The sequence below is a fragment of the Heterocephalus glaber genome, unplaced genomic scaffold (genome assembly GCF_053883595.1).
Source record: "Heterocephalus glaber isolate CG9 unplaced genomic scaffold, H.glaber_assembly_v1.0 deba00001067, whole genome shotgun sequence".
Lineage (NCBI taxonomy): Eukaryota > Metazoa > Chordata > Mammalia > Rodentia > Bathyergidae > Heterocephalus > Heterocephalus glaber.
Window position 1 is genome coordinate 4,292,207 of NW_028258187.1, and position 26,085 is coordinate 4,318,291.

At 49.5% G+C, this 26,085-nt stretch overlaps 1 protein-coding gene across 3 annotated transcripts in view; it reads right to left on the bottom strand.

The window, feature by feature from the left end:
• The window catches only part of Tgfb2 (transforming growth factor beta 2), a 73,108-nt gene that overhangs the window by 25,881 nt on the left and 21,142 nt on the right, over nt 1–26,085 (bottom strand). For 2 of the 3 annotated variants that reach the window (XM_087209866.1, XM_087209865.1), the window contains exons 2-3: nt 4,004–4,057; nt 1,869–2,032 (exon numbers count right to left, since the gene is read on the bottom strand). In XM_087209866.1, the coding sequence (XP_087065992.1) occupies nt 1,869–2,032; nt 4,004–4,057 (218 nt within the window). The remainder of the gene's footprint in view (nt 1–1,868; nt 2,033–4,003; nt 4,058–26,085) is intronic. The other variant, XM_004867392.3, reaches the window with a different exon arrangement.

Here is a 26,085-nt window from a genome sequence, read left to right on the forward strand (position 1 = left end):
CCTCCTTTTCCTCCTCTTTCCTCTGCGGCGGCTCTTCTCCGGGGAGAGAAGAAGGGAAAGATTGGCTAGGAACAGCCTTGGGACTTGGAGTGGGTCTCGTCCCAGGTCCGCCGCTTCCCAGCTCAGGACCCAGCCCAGGTTCTCGGCTTCCCTGGCACTTGGCCCCTCACTCGGTCCGTGGAGGAAGAATCCCCGGCAGCATGCACTCGACAGTCTAGTCCTGAGGACACAGAGTCCCCAGCCTAGGTACCCGATCTGCCTGACACTGCGTTGCTGGCAAAGGTGACATCACTGCCAGCCACGGGCTGCCCTGCCACGCTCTGAGGGTGCCGGAAGATTTAAAGGTCTCCAAGTGGAAGTTCCTCTTTTTTTTTGGTACTAGAAATTGAACCCAGTGCCTTTGACTGAGCCCTTTCCTTTTTAAGACAGGGGTCTCCCTAAGTTGCCCGGGCTGGTCTCGAACTTATGATCCTCCTGCCTTAGCCTCACAGGCATGCACCACCAAGCCCAGATGCAAGCAGAGGTTCTTGAGGACCCACTAGTATAAAAACAATCCCTTTTCATGAGCACAGGTATCAATCAACTAGTACTAAAAAAAGGGCTTTGAACTTATTTCTGAGATCTCACATACATCAGCAAGGCACGAACAGTCTCCATTTTCATAATGAAGGCTGGGAATGCGCTCATCCAAATGATCCCAATTTCCAAATAATTAGAATCCACAACTAGAGATATCTGCATACAGACGTTAGTTCCTTTCTTTTCCTCCGGTGAACTGCTTTTTAACCATTTCATTACATATGCAGCTTCTCTCTCTCTCCTGCAGCACCCAGCGCCCCTGCAGGCCCCTCCATCCAACCTGAGAGACCTGGTCACTGGGGCTGAGGACATGGCTCAGTAGCAGAGCACTTGCCTGGCACCAGCACTGAGAAAGAAAGACTCTGCCCTTGCAAGAGTTGTTCCTTCTGCCAAAAATAAGTCCCCCTTGTCCTTGCCCTGCTTAAGATTCCCCTGGAAGCCTCACCCAAATGCCAGCTCCCCAGTGAGACCCCCAGCTCTGCCTTTGAAGACATGGATCATACACTGAGCAGCACTCCGTGGCACACGGAAATCACCCTGGGGTCCCCTTAAAGTGCAGATCCTGAGTCCTGCTCAGTCCAGCTGGGCCTGAGGTGGTACATTTTTTGCATCTCCTCTTTGTCGCTGGAGCTGCGGCCAGACAGATGCCACCTCAGGTGTGAGCTTTTAGCAGCGCATCTGAAACCTCAGCACTCAGGCCCTTCACTGTCTTCTGACACCACCGTCCAGCAAGGCTATCAGAAGAGGAGGGGGAGGAGAGGTCAGGGCTGCTGGGGTAATGGGAAACAGAGGGTGTGAGAGGCCAGGGAAGGGGTGGGTCGGAGAGAGTGGAACCAGAGAAGAAATAGAAACTGGAGAAGTTAGGGAAGAAAAAGAGTGAAAAAAACTGGGAAGAAAGAAGACAACTGGGAGGAAGAGGAAAGGGAGAGAGGGAGGGACGGCTGTGGCATGAGAAACTGGACAGGAGCTGGCTCCTTGTCACAGTGGCATCCGATTACATCAGCGGAGTTTCCAGAGGAGGGGTCTGAGGGCTGGGCCAGAGCAATCCAGGGGAGGGGGCTCCGCACGGGGAGAGGTGGGCCCACAACTTTGGGACTGCACCGCAGGCCGTTCCTGAGTGATCAGGGACACTGTTCCCACAACAGGACAACAAACATGCCTGTGCCTACACTGCCACAGTGGGTGCACGGAACAGCTGAGGTCAGCTAAGAAAATTTCAGAAGGTCCAAAATCTTTTATCTGAAGACCTCGAACTGATCACGCATGAAAACCAGCCAACCCTGGGTTACCTGGTACAGCTCGATCCGTTGCTCGGGCACTCTGGCTTTTGGGTTCTGCAAACGAAAGACTCTGAACTCTGCTTTCACCAAATTGGAAGCGTTTTTCTCCATTGCCGAGACATCAAATCGGACGATTCTGAAGTAGGGTCTGTAGAAAGGGGGCGGGATGGCATCTGTAAAAAGTTAGGGCAATCATTGAAAATGATAAAACCCACTGTGCTCACACAAAAGCCCACAGCATGAGACAGTCCCCGAAACCCTACGGGGAAACAGCTACAGAATGACTTTGTTTCCAGTGGTCAATTTAATACCATTAACAATTTAACCAGAACAAAAGAAATAAAATAAACATATGCATTTGGTTACAGAAGCAGCAGATTAATAGGGATTAGCAAACCACTTCCAGCGACATTTGAGGACATGCAGTTAACCCTGTCCTTTGGAGGCTGACAGAGGGGTGGAAAATCCTAGATGGTTATAAACTGGAACAAGAGAGCTGTCGGGCCTGCTTACACTTTAATCAGATGTGCCAAGAAAACATCTAATAGCAAGCAGCTTGCCCGTGTATTTTTTTTCCCCTTGAAAGTCTGGCATCCAAATACTCTGCTTTTATCCAGGCTCATGTACTGCATGTTTTTTGGCTACAGTAGTTTGGTTTGTTGCACACAGGACCAACTTACGGTGAGGAAATCTGAATAAGCAAAACTATACCCATAAGCTGGCTATATCAGCTCTACCTTAAATTCTTTATTGGGGACAATATCTGCTGATGGACCATCACCCTCATGAACAAGGAGAAGGAATCAGCACAGATTCCTTCCGCTCCAAACCATGTAGAAGACAGAGCGTACCCAACAATTTCAAGTTCATGCATTGCTCAGAGTTTTGCTGTTACATTTAGTAACCTGCCACTGCCTTTGCATATGCATCTAAGGCTACACCAGGACTGAAAGAGCAGGCCAACCAACCCCACCATGCTTTTATACACAGCATTCATTAAGCACCAACACCAAACGGACCCCATGTTACAACCGCATGTCTACAATCTTCTCCAAACTCTCTTACGAACTGACTTCCCCATTCCAGGGCTCTGTCCAGTCTGGTGGCACCAACTCTTTCTACCCTTTCTGCCCCTATGTAGCTTTAGGACAGCATGGCCATTCATAGCTGGGTAAGTTTCTTTACAAACATTTTTATGACCTCGGCATTATGTTTGTTTATTTTGTTTTCCCCTGTGAAATTTTAAGAATCTCAAGGGCAGAGACTGTTTGCCAGGTCTTTCTTTTCCCTGAATATTCAGGACAGCGCTGTGCACACAAGGGCTCACCAAACGTCTGCTGTTTGCATAGTTGGTCATCAATAAGAGTCTTAAAAGACTCAGGCATCTAGCTACTGGCAGCACTAACATCTTGTTAAATAAACAAGTCAGCTTGCTGACCTTAAAATAGATATAAATACCTTTTGTGATTTCTTGAGAAGTCCGTGCCCTGATAATTACGCTGAAAAAAAATGCTAAGAACACACCGACATTTCCTCATCTTCAGAGCTCTGCATCTTTTCTTTCCCTGTATACGAGAGACTCTGAACACAAATCCTTGGAGAAGAGGTGAATTCCAAGCCACCCTCTGCTCAATGCTGGTCCATAAAATGAATGTGTGAATTGAGGCTTTGTAGCTGGTGAACCAGAAGCCTCAGAAACAAATAAACAAATAAACAACAGCAAAAAAAAAACCCCACCAAAATCCACAGCATTCAGATTTCTGAGAAAAGCAAGCATTCATGCAGACACAGTGATAACCCACTGTGCAACTACTGTGAAACTTTGTGGGCAGGGGTCAGGCTGGGAAATGTTCATACCAGTAAAAAGGGTTTTGGAGCCCCCTAGCATAGTGGCTAGAAAAGGTAACTGCTGAGAAATATGAGGTGTGGTAGAAAAATACGGTATGTATTTAAACTTTAAAAAATTATTACAGTAAAAGTCACATTTCCATTAAACCCACTCAACACATTCCCCCTGCTTCAAACACACTTATCCCATCATTCTTGCCACTTTCTGAAGCAGGTCTGGAAGTCTTCTTTCATGAGTGTCTTTAGTTGTGCTGGCGTGGCTGCCTCAATTTCCTCAGTGCATTCAAAACATTTACCTTTCATGGTCATCTTGTCTCTGGGGAAGAGCCAGAAGTCACACGGTGCCAGATCTGGTGAATAAGGTAGATGAGGACACGCTGTAATGTCTTTACAAGCTTGCCTTTCAGTGGGATGGCACTTAGCAGCAGCATTCACCATATTTTTGATCACATCTTGTAAAGACACTCAGAAAAAAGGACTTCCAGAACTGCTTCAGAAAGTGGCAAGAACAGTGAGATAAGTGAGTTCAAAGTGATAGGGAGTATTTTGAGGGGATTCATAGTGATGTGTCTTTTACTGTAATAAATTTTTATTGTCAGTATCAGTACACGTCTGTGGTATATAATGCTCACATTCCTCATGGGCAATTGGCACCTGTACATAACACATCTGAATTCTTTTCTCATCCGCTTTCCCTCCTCCCACCCCCACCCGCTGTCTGCTGATTTCCTTCCCCTTTGAGAAGGATCTATCTCCTTTCTTCCTATGACCCCTCTTTTATTTTGTTTTTATTTATATTTTGGGTTTTTCATATAAAAGAAACCATGCGATATTTAACCTTCTGTGTCTGATTTATTTCACTTAACATTATGGTCTCAAGGTGCATCTATTGTCCTACAAATGACTCAAGTGTACCCCTTCTTAAACTTAAACCATTCACTATCCATCATGAGCACCTCTTGGATCTCTCTCTCTTCTGGAATACGCCCACTCTGGTGCCCGGAGAGTCTGGTCCCCTCCTAACCAGCTCAGCTGAAAATGGCCAGGCTCTGGACAGAGGCGGTGGGGCCCTGGCTCCGCAGCCCAGTGGCTGCATTCATCTTCGCTCATCCTCCGCCTTAGGGAGCAGAAGCCCACACATCGCATCTCCCGTCAGAAGGGTCAGCAGGGGGCCTTCTGCTCCACCTCCCCAGCGGGGCCCACAGGCCACTTCTCCTTCCACAAACACCCATCCCTCACACCCGCTGGTCCCCGTCTTAGCCTTCCATCAAGTTGTAAATAAGTGCTTTTGAGATTTATTTTTATTCTCCTTTGTGTTTATTAAACTCTGAGCTGCTTTTCCCCCTTTCTGGTCTTCTGCCCATACACATGCTTCCTTTTTATGGCTGCCTCGGACCACGGGGTCAATTTTGTCTCTTCTTCTCCTAAGCAAACCATGCGATGATTCCGTCCTAGGCTTTGAGCTCAGAAAATGTTTGCAAATGTTTACAAGCGCAGTCCTGGGGAGCCAGGCTGTTGCCCTGCTGCTCTCAGCACCCGGCACACGGCCCTTCTCCCCTCCTCTGGGGCTTGGGGAGCCACGGAGCTCCCCTCGGCTCTATCTCAATGGCCACCACAGGAGCCGTCCTGGGGCTGCGTCTTCCACAAACGGGGCTGCTCCTGTCTCATCACCTCGGGAACCGCCCGGCCACCCCACCCGACACACAAGAGCTCAGACTGCAACTGCTGATGGAGGAGCCACTGTGTCCGGGGCCAGTCTCTCCAGTGCCCTGCTGTCATCTGCTGCCCAGCCCCTGTGCCTGACCTCTGCCAGCTCAGATGCACTCGCGTCCTGGCCCTTGCCTTGCTGTCCACTTCTCACCCACTTTTCGGTTCTCTCCCTGTCGGGTTTCACACCGGCGGGCCAGGCTCCTCCTCCCATGCTTCCCTGGGTGCCTTGCTCGTAGAAGAAGGTGCTGTGCCACCCGGATGGGGTCCCTCCCCACGACGCTGGCTACACATCCCTCCCTGTTCAATCAAACTTGGGGAAAAATAACAACATCTAATGGGTCATGAGCTTCCAGAGTACCGGTGTTCAGAAAGCCTGCCTGTGACACTTACCCAGGACCGTTTCACTGTGACGGGGCAGGAGCCCAGAGTCCCCACACTGAAAGACCTCACACTTGAGTTTCGTGCTCAGGGTCAAGGTCCTGAAACCCTTGGCCATTTTACCTTTGAAATCACCTCTGTCAGTGAGCTTTATGCAACAATGGAGCAAGCACAGGGGCTCAGAAGCTCGGCTCTGCTGCTGACCACCTCCCAGGACTCTGCCTCCTGCCCATGCCCCCATGTCCTCAGCCACATCCGGCCTCATCTGGCCCATCTAGTGACTGCTGTCACCGCCACACTTGGGAAGGCTGGGGTCAGGCATGCCACCCACACAGCTTCCGGTGGGACACTGAGTCAGCTGCCCCCACCCCCAGCTGATAGTTGTGTGGTACCTCTGGGGCAGGTCATCAGGGGCACGGGGTGCAAAGCCATAGGCTGAGCACTGGACCTATGAGGCAGGAGACGCCTGTGCCTGGCCCAGGGAGCATCAGTCTCCAGCTGGTGGCCGGGACACTGTGGCTGGCTGCACGCTACTGGGTGCCTATGAGTCTCATTCCAGGATCCCCTGGTGCCCAAAGGACACAATAGCAAATCAAACAACCACTCACACATGCACCTACACACAGAGGTGTGCAGAGAGAGAGAGGGAGAGAGAGACAGAGGTTGAGAGAGGGGAAGGAAGTTTTATATTCTTGAATCCATGATCTCCCTTTCTCTTATCTTTTGAATGAGGGGCCTCGTGTTTTCATTTTGTAGAAAGGTCCTGCATATTTTGTACCTAGCCAGAACACTTTCACGGTGCAAAAGATCTTTAAGGTGATCTCGGTTCTAATCCCAGGTGAACCTGAGCCCGCTGAGAGGTGAACACTGGGCATCAGGTGGCCTTGTGGAGCTATTTCTTCGCTGCACAGTGAGGCAAAGGCTGTGGAAGTGGCTGTCTAGATGACGCGAGTGAGTAAGCAGATGGAAAGCCAGAGCTGTGGGTCGAGCACAGATTTCCACTGGGATCCCTTCCTGACCCCTTCCCATCTTGCAGGGAGACTGCCAAGTGCTCCCTGGGGCTTTTCTGTGGCTGCCCCTGGACAGGAAGCTCTCGTACTGCCTGGCAGGCTTCAGTAGAGCAGGGAGGAAGAAAGGAGCAGCCAGGACTGAGAGTCCTGGGGTGGCATCTAAAGCACCCTGTTCGAGCTGAACCCTGTGCCTTTGAGCAGAGGCACCAGTCATGGAAGTCCTTCCACCAGCAAGGACAGCAGGAACATGCACCCTCCCACCAAGCATCTCTGCATGGAGCACTCCCACCCCCACTGCATCACCCAGATCAGAACTACTTTTAAAGAAGGAGAAAAGGAAAAAAGTTCCAGGTCTTCAAACATCATCCCTCCTGTGGATGAGCTGGGGCAGAGAAGGGAGATGTGGAGCCCAAAAGAAAACCCAAGCCTGTCTGGAGCTCAGCCCTGAAGCAGGGCAAGGCTTCAGCCACCCACCCAGTGCTTATTCCCACTTAGGGTGCTTATGGCACAACATTGGAGGGAGAGAAAAGTGCATGTCACAGTGAAGTGCTTGGGCCAAAGACCTATTGGTATTTGCTGTGTTTGCCAAAGCAGTGATTCTCAAACCTGGGAACCCGTCCTAAATGCCTATCACCTAGAGGAGCGGGATGTAGCCATGCATGGAGGCCCACTGTGCTCAAAGGCACTGTGCCGCAGAGCTGAGCAGAGAAGTAGTCGAGTGGATCAGGACAAGGGAGCTTAGTGCCTACTAGCAGTATTCTTGGAGTCAGCACCGACCGGAACCCCCAGGACTCGACCTGGTCTCAGTATCCTTAGGGAGAGTCCAGGAGAAGCCAAGAAGGTCAGTGGTTCAGGGTGAAAGGCAGCCATGGGCATGGAAGCACCTGTTAGTGGTCCAGAGCTTTTGTGTGAGCCCTGCCTGAAGTATTCACCTGCACTTCAGATCCAAGCTGGCTCCCTCCTGGGGTAAAAGCAGAAAGAGGCAAACAGGGCCTGGCTGGACCCTGTTGATTTGCGGAGATACGGACCCCATGCAGCAGTGTTTCCCACACTGTGGACGGGGGTCTGCCTCTCAGCAAACTCCCTGGGTGATGCCTCTCTGCCCTAAACCGTGGGAACCGTGAATGGAAAGAGTGGAAGAAAAGAAGTCCACAAAGAGAAACAGAAGGACAAAGGGGCATCTAAACTCTCATCAGGCATTTTGCATATTTTTTTTAAAGTAAGACATAAAAGAGGAAATTGCAGCCACACCAGAGCTCTGAAGCTCTTGGAATGGAAAAACAGGGTTCCTCTGTGATTGGCAGAGCGGGCTGCCTTGACTGAACACTTCAACAAACCCAGCAACTTGGAAAAGACTGATGACTGGCCAGAACCCCACCCCCCACCCCGACCTGGGTCCAGATCCCTGGACTACAGGAGACTTCCGAGTTCCTCGCGTGATTGTGACCACAGCCAGGACTGAGACTGCGCACTGAGAGTGCTCAGCCTGAAGAAGAGAAGACGTAGGGACATCAGATCCCTTAGGGGTTCAAGCACTTCCGGGCCTTGTATGCAGAAAGTTCTTACTTTCTGTAGATCCAGGGAATCGTATATTAACTTCAAGGAGTTAAGGAAAAAAAGTAACTCGCTGACTTACATGGTGGTGATCTCTCACCTCACTGGCCGAACTAAGGGCTGGCAAGATAAGACATACCCTGTGCAGTTCCCTGAATCCCACGGCAGTTCAAGTTCCATGGCCGGAGCTTGCCCCTAGCTCTGCCATTATATTATTCTCACTGTGATGGTCTCCAAAATTTGCTTTACTCCTCGAAATCCCACTGTTAGGTCATCATTCGCTCACCACCTGCATGGGAAACACCCAGGGAGCTGTTAATCCCGGAGGTGCAGTGAGACAGCCCCAGCCAGTTCTCTGACACCCTCAAGCCCTAGACTAGGATGTTCTGGTGCCGTGAGCATGGCCAGGCCTCCCTTCCAGTTACTCAGAGCCACAAGCACCTAGAGATGAATGAAATACGTCCATCCCACCAGCCCCACGCTAGGAAGCACAGCCTGACCTCTCCGCAGCCTCAGAGTCCTACGCAAGGTCTCTTTCCCACTTTGCCATAGCTAGGTAGGCTTCGGGTCTGCAGGAAAGTTGTTTGGAATCCCATCTCAAAGATAAAGAAATTCAGAGCAAGGAAAGTGAAATAACTTTTAGCAAAGGTCACAGCGAGGCTGGACTTAAATCAAAAGTCCATGGCTTTTCATTACCATCTCCTGCTTTCTGTGCAGAGGAGCCCTGCTCTGCAAGGCAGGGCTGCCCCCGGCAGCAACACCACCAGATGCACGGTTGCAGACAAGAACACAGGAAGTGCGCCTCCTCAACTACAGACCAGCCTGACCTTGTAACACAGCTTGAAAATCCTTAACATAGGGGGGCTGGGGATTTAGCTCAGTGGCATCATGCCTGCCTCCCAAGCACAAGGTCCTGAGTTCGATCCCCGGTACCAAAAAAAAAGAAAAAAACCTTAACATAGGGCCCAGTATTTTTGCTGATACTCCTAATAGAATGGCCTTGATTTGGAGACCTGGGGAACGGTACTGAGTGAATATTCCCCAGGAAGAAGTACTTTGCTAATGCCACTGTTACCCAGTAATTTTCAGATGCCCATACACTTGTGCCTAGTGTCCTGCCTTAAGTAGCACCCACTGGTTCTTCTCCCCAAATCCCCAGAATGGACAGAACAAACTGCCCATCTCCCTTTCCAGAAACAGTGGCACTTCCCCTGTGGCTCCGCAGCCACTGTTGTGGACTTTTGACATGCTCAGTGATGTAGCGGCCCCTCGCCCCTGACATCTTTGGCTTTGGGGAAAGGAGCCCGGGGTTCACTCGACATCCCCCAGAGTGTGACAAGACAAGCAACCCACCAAATGTATGGAGGGCCATAAACCAGCTACTGTGTGTGCGTGCACACAGACACAGCCAGCAAGAAACCAAGACAATCGTGTTTTGGGGTTTTCTGAAATTTGTCTTGGCACACTGGATGTGGATTTTATTTCACTACCACATCCCAAACACTGCTGATATTCAACTCACAGCCATTTAACACATAATGACTGAGAAATAAACAGCGCATCGGCAGTGGCTTCTGATTTTCCTCTCCGGCCATCCCACCTATTAAATGTAACATGGCACTGGAGCATCTGCGATTTAGAGCAGGCATCTCTGAGAGGGAGGTGGTGTCAAACCTGACACAGCGCTGGCAGGGGTGAGCCTGTCAGCTGATGTGATTTGGCCTCCGCCGCGCTGCTACTTGAGACCGAGCGTACTGTCGGCAGGCGTATTTGGGCCCCGTCTTACACCGTGCAAAACCAGTAAATAACAGTGATGCTGGTCCGTAGTGTTTGGTTTTATTGAACTGTGACAGGCACAGGGTTTCTAACTCCTAGTCCAGTCTCCGCCACCCCCATAAACCCGTTCTGCAGGGATTGGGATGCATCTTTTGCATGCAGCCCTCTCGCACTTTCCACCCCGGCTCAGGCCTGTGGAGGCAGCTCCCATAGGGTGTCCTGGGTTTAGCACTGAAACTGGGTGCTGAATGAGCAGGCTACTGTGGGTGTAGGGAGGGCCATGGCCAGCTCTGAGGAGACACAGGACAATGTGCATGTCTGGAATCTGGCTAGACCCACTGCCACGGGCAGGTGGACTCTGAGTGTGACGTGTTGCTCCCAGTGGCCTCACAATGGCAGCTTGTCCTGACAGCTGACATGGGGTGTGGAAGCAGCTCATGGCCATGCTCTCTTTCTCTGAAGCACATAAAACTCTCTTCCTTTTATTTTCCCTTGTCCTCTCTCCCTTACCCTCTCTTTTCTTTGCTCCATTTCCTTCTGCTCCTCCTTTTCTTTCTTCCCTCCCGTCTGCGCTTTTGTTCTCTGATATCTGGGGACAAAAAATTCATACTTTGGGTTCACCAATGGTGTTGAAAGGCCCAGGACTGCACAACACAGTTACTCATATGACTATTCCCGAGCCCAGCAACGGTTCCAAATAAGGTCAATAAAAGGAAGCCAACATATGTGCATTCCTTTAATGAATTAAACTTGAAAATTTTAGGATATCACCCTCAACCCCTTAATAAGAACCACACTTGATTTTTCTTCCTTTTCCCGGACTGAGAGACTGAGGAGTGCGATGTTTCCAGGATGACGCCAAACACTGGCGATAAAGTGCACAGCCCTTAACACTCTTGCTCAACACGGGACAATCTGCCTCATCCCCCTTCAAACATAATATTCTTATCCCAAACAAGCAATTCTGAATTCCCCTTTCCAGAAGCGAATGCACATTTCTTGTAGTTCTGCCCTGAATGGTGTGGACTTTGACGTGTTTAGTGGGTGTAGCGGCTCCTTATCCACCTGAAAATCTTTCTGTGATCTTTACAGAACTGTAGCAGTGATGTATATTGGCCAGTGCACGTGCATCTTGCACTGTGAGGTTTGCTTTGTGTCTTCCGTAAGCTTCTTGCTTGTGGCCTAAGTTTTCGTAGGGCAGTTGCCCAATTATTTTGAGGTACAGTGCTGATTTGTTGCTCTCTAAAGCTTAAGTGAATAAGCAGTAGGGAACACCCTGCTGGGACTCCAAGATGTTTACCAACTTAGCCAAGTGGCACGGGCTGCTACTACTAACAATTCCATTCATGGATTAAAAGTGAGCAAATGTGAAGAGAAACAGACGGTCTAGATTATCCCGCTTGAGAGAAGTAAACCCAATACACCAATGTTCAGTCTCTCTGCAACCTTCACTGGAGTAGAAATGAGAGCCCTCGGAGGGATTGGCTGGCTCCTATGAGTGAACTCTCAGTATTGTTGGTGTCTGACTCCTCTTACTGTGATTTTCTCCATAAGGCAAGACGGGACTGTCTCTTCCAGAAATCCTTCAGTGACCAAAGACTCATAGTCCCCAGGGACAGATGGCCCGTGCCAGCCCCGACAGCTCCACCTGCACAGATCTTGCCTCTCAGGCCGAGCACTGTCTGTAAGGGGTGTGCCATGGGGTTGCTGACTTGTGCAGCAGAAGTCAATCTGTTCCCTCACACTCCTCCTAGATTTTGGAACCTGTTTTTCATGTCCTCTCTTCCTCATTACTTTTTTTCCCCCCAGAGGTTAAGAGTAGGAAAATGTATTGGGGAATAAGAATGGGTGGAGAATAAGAATTGGGAATAAGAACAGCTCCTGGGAGACAGGGGTGGTCCCAAGTGGGTTGCCCATCACTTTTCTTTGCTAAGCCACAACCCTTACCACCTTTCATTGTGTTCTGAGAGCCATTCATCCACCCTTTCTGGTTATTCGGTTCTTTGCTCCAGCCCATTGTCTGTTAATCAGCCTTTACAACTCAACACAATTCTGAACTAGAACTATTACTCTCTGTGTTGTGGAACTTGTACTTTAATTAATTTAATCTCACTTATTTATTTATAAATGCATCCCAACAATGAGTCAATCCCCCCACCCCGTTATTGTTCTGTTTTGCTTTTACCTTTGCACGCATGCCACACTTCCTGTGCATTTCAAACACATAATGAAATACAAGGGGGATTTTTTTCGTACAGTTACACAGATGCTACCATCTTACACTTTTCCCCTGAAGCTCTGTTTCTGTGTGAGATTCACAATCTACTGCTACACAGTGTGTATTTACTTGATTTGACCCCCCCATTCCAAATAGGGGGAGAAGAATTTGAAGCCTTAAGAGCAGGTCTATGCATTCACTTCTTAAGTGATTTTTCAGGGGACAGAGTTGTAAAATCAGAGGGACCTTATTGTCTATGTCATTCATCCGTGAATCCATAGGTAAGGAACAGAATTTCTAAGTGGGTTTAGGTGGATCTGGACTCGTATCCACTCTGCAGCTTCCTCTTTCTGGACACCCCCCACTGTGCCACTCTGGAGGAACAGCTGGGTCTACAAGAAGGGCATGAGGTCATCATGAGGAGTTTCTGGCTGGCCCAGTGGACATCTTCACAGTGGCCAGCTGGGTCCTATTAAAAGCAAAGGGCTGGGGATTTAGCTCAGTGGTTCCACGGCCTGCCTCGAAAGTGCAAGGTCCTGAGCTCAATTTCTGGTACCAAAAAACAAAACAAAACAAAATGGCCTATGAGATCAGGACTGAGGAAAGTTCTGGAAGCCACCTCACCCTGGGCTGCCCATTGTCTGTTAATCAGCACCCAAGAGAACTGTTTCCAAACATGCTTCCTTCAACCATTATACGGAAGGTCTGAGCTGTTCCCTATGCTAAAGAGTAGCTCTCCACCTGGAATACCAAGATGCGGCAGGCAGAACTGGCTGGAAGAACTTTGTAGTTACTGGATATCCATGCTATCATTTCAGCAGTCATGTAGGTGTCTGGGTGAACATGAATGCCGATGATAGAGCCTCGTTGGGTGGGTGAATGTGTTCATGCTGGCCGGCTCTCTTTCCTTGCCCTATTTATACTGGAACATGGCTAAGGTAATTAAGACACAGGAAACCATGGGATTACAGCGATCCAGATGAACTGGCGCATGTATGAGCTCTGGAATGGAGCCAGGGGCTTATGCTTGTTTTAAGAAATCATGTTCATTTAGATGCTAAGGAGTTTCTGTTCTTCAAGGTTGAGCCACCATTTGTGAGAGAAAGAAAAACAGTCTTTAAATTAAGACTCTCCATTGTGAGCCAGGCATGGTGGTGAATGCCAGCCCTTTGGGAGACTGAGGAAGAAGAATTCCAAGTTTGAGTCCAGTGTGGGCAATTTAGTGACTTGGGGAGCCCTTGTTTCAAAGGGCAGGGGCTGGGGAACAAGGAAGGAAGGAAAGAAGGAAGGAAGGAAGGAAGGAAGGAAGGAAGGAAGGAAGGGGCCTCCATTACAAAAGCAGACCATGGCTGAGTCCTTAAAATGTTAAAGCATGCATCCCTCTCCTTTAATTGAATGAGCTGAGAGTGAGACCCATAGTTGTGTCTCATGACTTTTGTTTGTAAAGGCTGTGAAAAGCCCACATTTTAATCTGCTCTGAAGGACACTGGAAGAGGAAACTGACTGACTGAGCCACCACAGCATCCAGAGAGTCCATCCAACCAGCCCCAACTTACTTTACACCTCGGCACAGCTGGAAGGTACTGTAATTTGAGAGTGGATGGAGAGCTGTAAAGAAAAAAGGACCGTTTTCTCTCTGGGGAACCTAAAGACCTATCACACGGCCCCCTGTTTTCTTTAGAAGAATTGTAGAAAGCTTGGTGACAGGGTCAAAACTCAGTTGGTTTCCAAAGCTTTTTCTTCTGTCTCATAGGTAGCGGTGTAGACAGAACAGGAAAAAATGCCTTTTTTAAAGCCCAAAGTCAATGGTTCTTCTATGCATCTTAAAAACATTTACTAAGTCCTTTTTAAGGACGAGTTCTTTAAGGCCAGAGCTTTATAAATGTGTTAGGGTGAAAGCAAATAGAATTCCCAGAATGCCACAGTAGAGTACACATACATATACAGATATAACCAGAACAAAATAAATAGCAAGCAAAGGTGCAGAGATGGGAATGTCACACAAAGGCAGCCTTGGGCCCATCCTCGTGTTCTAGCACAGCCAGCCGCCACTTCTGCCATGTCAGGTGTGAGTCACGTCACTGAAGATGACCATTTCTTGCCATATTGTACTAGTTTCCTTAGACTATTTTAAAGGGCAGACAACATGAATGAAACATTTCCTTGCATCGGAAAAGTAAGGAAACAGCCAGGTCTGTCATCTCATCTGAATCAATTAGTGTAGCATCTGGGTGCACAAATGCAAGAAAGGTTGCCAATAAAGAACATGTCACGCTCGGACAGCTGATGTGCACTCGTGTACAGTGGGTGCTACAGTCTTGAGTGTGTTTACATGTTCATGGAGGCTCAATACACCCTCTCCTTCTCTGTCGGGCTCTCAAGAGCCCAAGAGCTCCAACACGGAGCGAACTGTGTGACACTTGGCTATAACCGCACATGAGAGAACTGAAGACAAGGAGAAGCCTGCACCCATCTATGCCCCCACACCTCTGATGCCCTTTCAAATCTTCCAACCAGGATGGGCCGGTCCTGGGGTGCAGCCTCTGTGCCTCGGGAGGCCAGAAGCTTTTGTATGTTCCATGAGCACAGAGGCTGAATCTACCAATTTTTCCCAACCCTATGTTTCTGCTCCAGGCCCCGAAAATGGCATCTTAGTATAGAACAGGTACTCAATAACTACTACCAAGCTGAAGGAAATTAATCTTTTCCAAACAGCTCAGTCACACAATGATGATGATGATGGTGACAATGAATCTGATCACAACAGCTTAGTTCCTCCGAGGACTTTATGTTGCACAAAGCATTTTCTGTCCTATTTCACCTGAGCCTGATCATTCTGCAAACTGGGAAGCATCATCCCTATTTTCCTGTTGGGGAAACCACAGTTCAGAGGCCAAATGGTGTGACTGAAATGATCCCCCTGGGCTCCTTGGTGCCAATCCGAAGTTGACCTGGCTGGGCACCAGGTTCAGAACAGCATTCCCCGTGAGACACAAAGCAGCCCTTGGGACAACACCATCCCTGAGGTTGCACTGCATGGAGGGGGTGGAGCAGGCCCAGCTTGGGGCTTTCACAGGCTTCCAGCTTGAAGAGATACACAACATTCAAACACACAAGCTGCCTTTTAGCTGCCTCTGATCCTCCCAGGAGAGCCTGTGTTCTCTTCTTTGTTATTATAAATGGCTCTGAAGCACCTCCCTTACAATGCAAGGTGCACGGCAGCCAGTCGGAGGGTGACAGTGCCCCAGTGCCCAGAAGGGACCGAGACGCAGAGGGGGATTTATGTCCAGGGAGGCACCTCAGGGTTCAGCTGCACAGCAGCTTCAGGACATTCGGGGACCTTTGCTGTAACTGGTACTCTGAGGCTGACTGAGAAGGGTCTGTCAGAGAGGGATGCAGGCAGTGTACCAGGCTCTCCCCCGAAGACGGCCCTACAGAGGTCAGTCCACGTTGGCCAGGCCATCGGTGCCACCCAAATACACAAAGACTTTTACAAACTTCAGTTGGCCCTTTCTTTTGGAAACCAAGCAATTATACATTACTCTGTCTTAGGGTAGGGAGGAAGCTGGGGGCTCTGCTGTAACTACACCCTGTGTCCAAGTCCACGTCCTTTTCTCCTGGGTGCATGCGTCCTCTAAATGGGACTTCTGTTCTGGCAGAGGACACCAGCGTGTGACCTTGCTCAATGTGGACCTTCCACGTGGCACCGGTTTACACAAAGGAGAAGGCAGGAGTGGGCTCCGGAGGGGAAAGGGAGACAGACAGCTACAGGAAATCTGTGGCCCATTCAGCACTTCTAATGCCTCAAAACAGGGTTCAGGGATCTTAAAAGCACTTAATGGGCCAGTACCTAGAGTCGGTCAGCGTGGTCTATCCAGTCTCCCCGCCTGGGACAGATCTGCTCTGTAGTACTTGAAAGCCAGGGCTGGAGAGTCTCAGAACAGCCCAAGATCAGGACGATGCAGAGCTTTCTAACGGAGCCACCCAAGAAGGAGCCAGCAACATCACTGGGAGAGGACGGGGTCTTACGACAAGATCCAACGGGAGGTGACAGAAATAGATGGCCTCTGATGCTGTGCTGGGGGTGAGGAGTCACGTCTAATTCTAACAGCCCGAACTTCCGGTTTTCAGGAGAGAGAAAAGATGGGGAAAGAGCCCAGCAGGGCTGAGAGTTCAGAAACTGAGCTGATACAAAGGAGGCACTCCAAGGGCCACCCAACTGCTTTGCCCCCAGCCCCGCATCAGCCAGGGCCACTCTTGGCCTGTGACTTTCTAGCTCCTGGCCCAGGGCTGTCTGTTGCTGCCGTATGAGGATGGAGACTTCAGTTCTAGTTGTGACCTTTAGTCACATTGAACCCTCAGGGAAAAAAACCTTCCAAATCTCATGGTCAAAGGGTTTCTACCAAGGACTGCCACTTCTCAGTAAGAATCCCCATTGTCTCTGAAGTCACGGCCCACAGCCCCCTCGCGCCTTGTGAACTGAAGATCTTTCGGGACTCTAGTCAGGCCCAAATACGATGGCGCATCGACAGCTCTCATCAAGTGCAGCCTGATCAATACGGGCAACGCGCCCTTTCTGCACTTCAACACACAGCCACAGAAGTCACTGCAAGATAACATGCATTTGCTTCCGCGATCTGATCCAGCTCCGCAGCCTCCCAAACAGCTTCTGAGACAGGTCTCCTACTTTACAGATGAAGAAACTGAGGTTCAGAGCTGATAGCCAGCAAGAGACAGGGGAAAGAGCCCAAACCAGGTCCTCAGTGCTCGGCGGGCTCAGCACATCCGCTCCAGCTGGAGGGCTCCATCCGGGTCGCTGTCCTCAACCCTGTAAGCTGGCTGCCCAGGGAACAGTGTGCTCTGGGGCAGCCTCAGGGCAGCAGCCGATGTGACCTCAGCTGTCAGAGAACCACTGGCTCCTGCACCCTCCCCACAGGCTATAGGCCAGGCCCCTGCTCACCAGGTGAGCGCTTTGCCTGCTATTCTTTTAGGCCAAATGCTGGTGGGTGGACTGTCCCCGAACTGAAGGAAGAACGAGGTGAAGCAAATGAAGGTTAAGTCTGCTACCTGGCAAGCCAGCTTCTCAAAAGGCACAGGGCTGGTGACACAGGGCACCTGAGTCTCACTGGGATCATCTCATTTATGCACCCTGGATACCACCAGGTAGATTCTGCTTTCGTTGCCATTTTGCAGATAAGGAGATGGAGAACGTAATGGTCCCGGTAACTTGCACCGAGGGAGCCAAGATGCTGAACACACAGGTTGGCTGCAGGCCCAGAGCAGGACTTCCTGGCCCTGACGAGTCTTCTCCCCTTCCCACCTCTGAGGTTCCTGGAGCACGACTCCCGGTGCTCACAACCCTTCCTTTCCTGATTGACCTGGCCTCACTACGTGACACATCGCGCCTGGATTAAATGATTTATCCAAGGGCACAGCCAACACGTTGTGTAGCCAGAGCCAAAGTGACTTATGGGGCTCCACTTTCAGTACTTTACTTCACTCCAAAAGGAAGACAGACTCTTACTACACAAAATCACGTTTCTGATGCACAACAGTAGAGAGAACACCGGATGAATCTGCTAATCTTGGGTACCTGCTAATGCTTTCCCACCATTATATTCTCCTGTTATTTTCAATCTATTCCAAGACACATAGATACTTTAATTATTTAAATAAGATTACAACTTCCAATCCCATAAAATAATGAATGACAAGACACTTATTAAATATTTATGGCCACTTAATTGCTTTTTTTTTCTTTTTAATGAATTTAGGTATTCTGGAAGAAGGAAGGAATTTTGTGAATTACTTTGTGTACTTTAAATAAACCTTAAATAAACTTTCTCTATGTCTCATTTTTATGGAACTATTACAACCACCACACAGTCCTCTTGGATGACTAAGTGAGTGATTAGTGAGCAAGGGAAGCGCTGCAGGAAAGCCCGGTGTCGCAGAGCAATGACTCCAGGACCCAGAATGAGTGGTGTTGTGTCTGTCCCTGTTGGCTCCATACCTTTCTGCACAGGGAAATGCAAAAGCAAGCAGTGAGTCTGACCTGACCACAGCGTTCATGCGAAGTTCTTCAAAAGCCCCTGGTCAACTTGGTTGTAACTTCTAACCCTTTAACCCCTGACTCATGGGACAAGTTGCCAAATCTTGAGTTTTCTGACATGTGGCTATGCTTAAATTCTCCAATAAAACTCCCCACTGTCATGGTGGGAGGGAAGAAGGGCTGATGCAAGGAATTCCAGCTCTTGGTAAGAATTTCTATTTGCCTGCAGTGCCAGCAGGGGCCAGAGTGACAGTGCCTGCGACTCTACCACCATGCACAGCCTTCTCAGACACCTGCTTTCCCATCGAAAAAAGAAAACGAAAAGGGACTTCTGAAAGGCTAATCAGCAACCTTGTTTTTGCATTTCAAAATGTCCTTGTGTTTGTCCAAATGCAGATTTAATATATTTGCAACAGACACCGCATTTGACAACAGACACATCCATTCCTATCTTGTACTGTGGACCATCCCAAAGGGCTCCTGCAAACCCCTGAAGGATAATACATTAACAACACTGCGATTTAGTTCCTGTCCAAATGTGGGTCCATCCACACTCACAGTCTTCCAGTTTAGCCCCCGACTGCGTTATGAGTCACAGCCCAGGGCTTTCTCACAGTGTCCGAGGGGGAATCTAGGAGCTGAAGGCTCTGGTGCAGTTTTCTTTCCTCCCGGGAGAGACGCTTTTCTTTTCACCCTTTATTCCCACTTTCCTTATCATCTGGTATTTAATGTAAAAACCTGACTATGCTCAAGAAGACTCCACGAATAGCTCACAGAAGCCGCAGTCACATGACCACCTCTTCACTCCTGTAAACACTTTTCAAACACTGAGATAAGCAGCCCCACAAGAAGCAGCATCTCCAACCTCCATGGACCACCAGTGTTCGGAAAGGAACGGGGCACAGAAAATGTGGAAAGCAGCGTGGCGTTGGAAGACAATCTTAGCACAGTGCTGACGACTTGAGTGCTCATTTTCCTGAACCTGACTCCTCTACCCAAAGACTGGCTGGGGTTGCAATCACGTTTCTCCATCTGTTTTCTGCTTCAGGATTTCAAATGAGGGAAAATCATCTTTGGGTTTTGTTTCCAATGTTTCAAGGTCCAACGGGGCAGGATGGTGCTGTGACACCAGGAGAGAAAAGCCTGGTTTTGCATGGAGATGGAGGAAGCACCTGGTTCCCTATGTTGATTTGGAAGTCCAACCCTTTGCTCAGAACGTATGACAACGTCAGCTTCCCACCCGCTGGCACTTGGACCGGTGGCCCTGCTCGAGTCTCGGAGCACATCCGCTCTGTGCGAAAGTGACTGCCCCTCCCCAGCAACTCCCCTGAAAGAGCTTCACCTCGCACCTTTACTTGTAGAATTTTCCACTTTCAGCTAAAAATGGCTTTTTGGGTGAGACTCAACCAAAGCATAATCCGCAAAAGCAAAGGACCAGTAGCTGAAGGAGGGCTGTCGTGGGGCCTGGGGCAGGAAAGCTCTTCTGTTTGTCTTTCCAGCCTCCTTGGAAGGTAGCCCTGGACACCGCAGGGGCACCTGGCCATGGGGGAGCCTGGTCAAAGGTGTGGAGCACTGCATCCAGCACCATGGCTCAGTTTCCACGCCAACACCTCCAGGATGAATTTTTCCTTTACAAAAGGCAGGAGGAAGTACAGCCAGAGGTGTCCTCTCTTTTCTGCTGACCTGAGGAGATTTCTCCAACTCTTTCTCACTGAGCATCTGGTGAGGATGGAGAGGCCAAAGCAGAAGAGGAGACAACACACCTGTGCCTCTCTGGCAGCTGCTCACCTCTTAATCTGAAGACGCTTTTGCCCTGCTCTACCCCTAAGTACCACCTAGGCATGCATACGCAGTACACACAAGCGTGCGCACGCACACACACACACACACAAACCCCAACCGCCCAAGCTCACTTGCTCATTCTGTCCACTGACCCACAGGGTTGAGAACAGATGCGCAACAGCTGAACTCTGCCTCAGGCCCCTTCTCTCTTAGGAGCATCATAGAGTGCTGAGCTCATCCAGAGTTTTAGGGTTTTGTTTTGCTTGCAGTCTCTGGTGGGCACCTGATGGAGAGGGTATCCGTTAACACAAAGCCATTTAAGGTTTGGGATTTAGCAGGCCTGGATTCTACTCCTGGCTTTGCTGCATGAAAGTGTGGCCCTTGGCAAACGTCTTCACCTTTTAGGCCCGGTTTCCTCGTCTGTAGGATGTTAATGATGCCTAACTTACAGGGAAGCTGGGAGGGTTAGAGAAGGAGGAAAAGCAGGAGACATAACCCTGGCCCGTTGGGCTCTGCCTGGCACACTCCCCTTCCTTGCTCCATGACAATAAAAGTAGAGTCCATAGAACAGCACTGGATGGGCCCTGGGTCGTCCACCCAGCCTGTCAGCTGCACTTTCCTTGTCAATAACGGGGATAATAACAGCATCTGCCTCACAGAATTGGGAGGATAAGACAGGATGGGAAACAAACATTTAGCACCATGGCTTCCCCATGGCGAGTGCCCCAACACAGTGGCCTCCATCCTTTGCCTGGCCAACCTCCCTTCACCTTTCCAGCTACCGACTCATTCAAAGATTCCTAACACGGAGCTCCCTCCCGTCCCAGCAGCCCGCCCGCCCGCCCCGTCTCGGTTGGGCTCTGCTCCTCATCTCCAGCTGAAGCAGAAGTCTGGTGAATATTACACTTACAAGGTAGCAGGTCTGGAATGCTCGGCATCTCAGGGGAGTGAGGTTGTTTCTTGGCACCCAGACTCACACTCTGCAGCCGAGGGCCAAACGACATTTGCCTGCTTTGTGCAATTTGAATAAAGATACTAAAAATCTTCCAACTCCATAAACATTGGTACCGCTGGCTTATCAAAGGGGTTAGCTTTCTTTTTAAAAAGTCGCCTAAAAAGAACCCAGCATGCTGATTTCTCTTTGTGTTTTCAGACCCTAGGGAGCAAAGGAGCCTTTGTGTGCACCCTGTACAGCATGGCCGCTCAGCATGGCAGCACGGAGACTTCCATACTCTAGACCTGGTGGATCTGCTTCTAGAGTGGAATGTCTTTCCTCAAACAGTCAGACCCAGCCCCATCCCAGAGTCTGTGCCCTTAACTATTACACCACACTCTGCTTTGAACTCACAGGACTGGAAATGAACTTCTGGTTAATGGGAGTGAGCGCTGATAAGAGGGCAGCTCTGGGAGGCAAGTGTTGCAGCCCTGCCACTGATTAGTCTGGTCAAGTTCTTTGAAGAAAACTCTGAGTCCAAGAAGCACTACATAAGCATTGCTGCTGTTATTGTTATTGTTACTGCCCAAGTATCAAGGGTGGGGAAAGGGGCAGGACACAGGTACTGATCAAAGGGAAACTACAAATGTGCTCTCTCCAACAACTCGAAAGACACAATGGAGCACAGTGAAATGAGATTATGTCCCAGTCAGTGGACTTCAGCTGTAGTCCTCCCTGGCTCAGACGCCAGCCAGGATGGATGAAGCTCCTCCCAGACATACAAATGGAGAAAGCAGACAGTTTTCAATTGGCTTCATTTTCCCTTCCAGATATTTAACCCTAGCCCTTTAAATAAAACCTCCTCCCTAGTGGCAAACTTCAGGGAAACATGGGAATCCTGGATGTGAACATGAAGGAGGAACAAAGACAGGAGCAACACTTTTTGAGGTTGAAGAAGACACGACAGTCCTTCAGTCTGCTTCCACCACGAAGGCGGCTGTCCCTGAGGTGGGCGAGGACACGCTTCTGGGGGCGCTGCACTGAAAAGGTGACTCTGCTGGCAGGCGCCCTGCATGGCTTAGCCAGCCGCAGACCTAAGAGGAAGCAGGTGCAGCCGCCTCCCCGGCCTCCATTCCCCTCCTGTCTCTCCTCCCCTGCCCGCTCCAGCACTCTCTGGACACACAACCCACCCTGTAGCCTCTCATTCCCTCCATGTAAGCAAAGAAACAAGAGCCTGCCGTACACATAAGGAACGCACGCTAAGCCGGTGACTGCTCGTGCGAGGCCTCGCCTTCGCCAGCATTTGTCCTGCCTTCCCAGGGAACCAGGCAGAGGCTCCCCAGACACAAGCGCCCGGAGAGAGCGGGGCAGGATGGGCTTCCCCGGGGCTGCGGAGCAGGACGCTGTGGGCCGAGGGTCAGGGCCAGGCGGCGGGGACGACGCCATCCCCTGCCCCGGAGAAGAGAAGCGAAGCGCACGCATCTGGCATCGCCCAGTGCGCTGCGGAAGAGGGGAGGAAGCACTCGGCCGAGGAATCGCGGAGCTGACTTGGGGGTGGCGTTCGTGGGGAGGGATGTCCTTGTGGTTAACCACATTTTACTGGGGATTTTTGATTGCAGTTACACCAAAAGAGACATGATTCAGACATGCCATATCCAAAGCCACGTAAAGTACCGGCTTCTAACGGAATCTCAGCATACGGGAATGTGAACCACAAAGAGACGTGAAAAGCCCTGTGATCAGCGAAGATACCGGTCAGCTTCTCTCCTCTCACGGCTGAGGAATAAGCTGATTTTCGCATTTCCCTTTTTGCCGAGAGGCTGTGGCTATTCGCTGCTCGGCAGGCACTGGTCCTGTGCACGCTACAGATGGCTTCGCCGACAGCCTAGTCTCACTGAACAGCCAGCCACCCTGCGGTCTCAGCAGCGTTAATGTTTCTGCTTCGTGCAGGACGCTCCATTTACAAGTTTGTCTCACCAGCTGGCTATGATCCACTTGAAGGCAGGGATAACAGAGTAAGAACAACGATAGTAACAAAAGCAACCTCACCAGTTATTGGGAACATACCAGCTACTAAGCACTGGCTTAGACTACCCATTCAGATAGGGGAGTTACGGTTTATATCCAGATGCCCCCCTAAATCCCCATGCACTCTCAAGCAGGGCTTTTGGAAGGTGATTGGCTCATGGGGTGCCACACCCACAGGTAGATTAGTCCACTGACCAGTCGATGCCACACTGTTCAGTGCCAGGAGGAGAGGCCTGGTCGAAGAGTTCACAAGGGCTGTCTGTGACCGGTAGGGTGCATCTCCCTCTCTGCTGCCCCGCCTGCTCTCTGCTTCCTGACCACCACGAAGGGAGCAGCTCTCCTCTGCCACGCTCCTTTGCCATGCCATCCTGCCCTGGAGTCAGCCGAGGATGGACTGAAGACTTGGGCCAAAATAAACCTCCCGTCCTTTAAGCTGTGGATGTTGACTCTTGTGTCCCAGCAATGAAAAAGTAAGACGGGACAAGAAACTGGGGCTTAAGGCGCACAACACTACGTCCCTAGAAATTGTAACACCTCCACTAACCCTATGTGGCTTGGCCCCAACACCTTCACACAGGGAGCTCTGTGCTCCCCTTCCACGAGGAATCCACCTTCCTTAACCTCTCTCTTTTCTTTTTCTGAAGGTACTAGCAACTGGACCCAGGCCCCTTGCACTGAGCTGCATTTCAGCCTTCCTTCCTTTCTCTTTCTCTTCTCTGTCCGTCCGTCCGTCCGTCCATCCTTCCTTCCTTCCTTAAAATGTTGACACCGGGTCTTGCTAAATCACTTGAACTCACAACTCTCCTGCTTCAGCCTCCCTGTGTAACTCAGGCACCAAGCCAGTGATGCAGTATCTGCTCAGTGAGTATTAACCGAGTTAAATGAAACAAAACAAAATCTTCCCCATCACCGTTTGCAGGCAGACAAGTGAAATAGCAAGGAAGAGAGATAGCTGGCCATTCAATTGCCAAAAGTATTACTAGCACCATAGGTTCCTTTAGGGAAAATCCTAAGCGTTTCTGGTTGTCCTAAGACAAAGAATATCTTATCCACTCCTTTGATCAACGTTTTTGGGTTCAGGGATAAGGACACTTAACACTATAACCACTCTTAAATGTGTAAGCGGATGACATACTGTCACTGACTGCAGGCTCAGCACTGCCCAGTGGCCATCTACAGCTCAGGCACCTTGCAGAACTGGACCTTCCTGCCCACTAATTCGTAGTAAATCCCCATCCTAACCCCGGCCCTGGCAACTACCATCCTCTCTTTGATTCTATTTGAATGTATTTTTAGATATCTCAAATTTTAAAATAATATCTCCAATATTATTTTCCTCTCACAGAAACTGGTACCACTTTTCATTTTTTTCTAAACTTTGAAAAATATCATTGGCTGCTCTCAATATATGCCAACTTGAGGTTAAAAACATAGGGTGGAATGCCTAGATTTTCAGTCAGTCCTCAGAATAAGAAAGCATGAGCACTAAAGGTGAATGAAGTGAATGAATGAGTGAATATTTATTCGGCTCCGACCATGTAAAGACATTTTTATATGTCAGATTATTTCTTTCTTTAAAGAATTGCTAAGAAGTAGTGTTTTTAAAAAATTAATTCTCATTTTAGGAGAAAAAGTGGTTCTCCAAGAGAGTAACTGCTTTGCCTGGTATTGTCCAGGCAGGATATGGTCCAGGCCACCTCTATCAAGGCCCACATGCTCCCTCCAAGAGATCTCAGCCTGATTGTCACACTCAGGAGCCACTGCTGGCTCACAGATGACTCGCTTTCTTGGCTTATCAACAGCAGGTTGGGATCAACAAACCGGAAGTTGACTTCTTCACAAAGCCGAAAGGAAGGGACCACCATCAGTTACACAAAGCAAAAGAAACAGAGAGGCCCATTATGTGAACTCGTCTGTCTAGACATATGACTAAACGGGGTCCCTCCAGGGTGAGACTTGAATTTCCTCCATTCAGCCTGCTGGATATTTAGCAATAAAAAGAAAGAAAGAAAAAAAAAAAAACTGTTTAAAGGCTGCAGTTCTAAACCAACCCCTCCTACACTACCCAGAGAGCAGTTTAAAAGTCATTTCCAAGCAGCCTGCATGTGTTAAAGTTTGAAGCAGAAATCAGATTGTGACAAGAAGAGCACTAAAAATACTTGTGCTGTTTGGCTACAGACCCACGAGCACCGGCCTGATGGTCCCTGGACGGCCGCAGTGACAGCAGTTTGAACTCACAGAGGGAGCGGGGGCTTATCCAGGTGTCTCGGTGGCAGGGGACAAGAAAGCTTGAAGTTGGACTTCTCCTCTTCCATGGGAGCTGACAAGTCTCTTCCCTCCTGCTCTTTATGTGCCCTGGGGACCACGAGCACTGCTAACTTAGAATATGACAAATGCTTCTCCGAGGGAAGAAAACAGTCAATGTCCTTTCATACAGGCGGAGAGATATAAACAGAGGCTGGTGATGATAAGATTGTTTAAAAGCCTATTAATATTGCTGTGCTTAGTGAACACAACATCCTCCAGGTAGGTGATGAGGAGTTCGCTAGCTGACCAAAGGGCTCCCTCACACGGGGAGCACAGTGGACCAAGACCACTCTTGTTTCCAAGAAATCCTTAGCGATCTGCAGAGGCTATTTCTAGCATAGCTCATATTTGCAAAATTCATTCAATCTCTCATTGCACAAATATGCAACAGATACTTCAATGTGAAGCATTCCTTCATATGTGTGGGGATTGACAGGCCTGCCAAGAACTGGCTACAAATGTGTAGAGTCCTGTCTATCGATCAGAGCTGGCACTATTCTAATCTTTTAACAGGCATTACAGAATTAATGCAGTCACTTCAATAAGAAGGAAGTCCTCAGATTTATCAGCCTGAAAACAAAACAAACAAACAAAGACAAAAACAAAGAACCGTGTTCCCACCCAGGGAA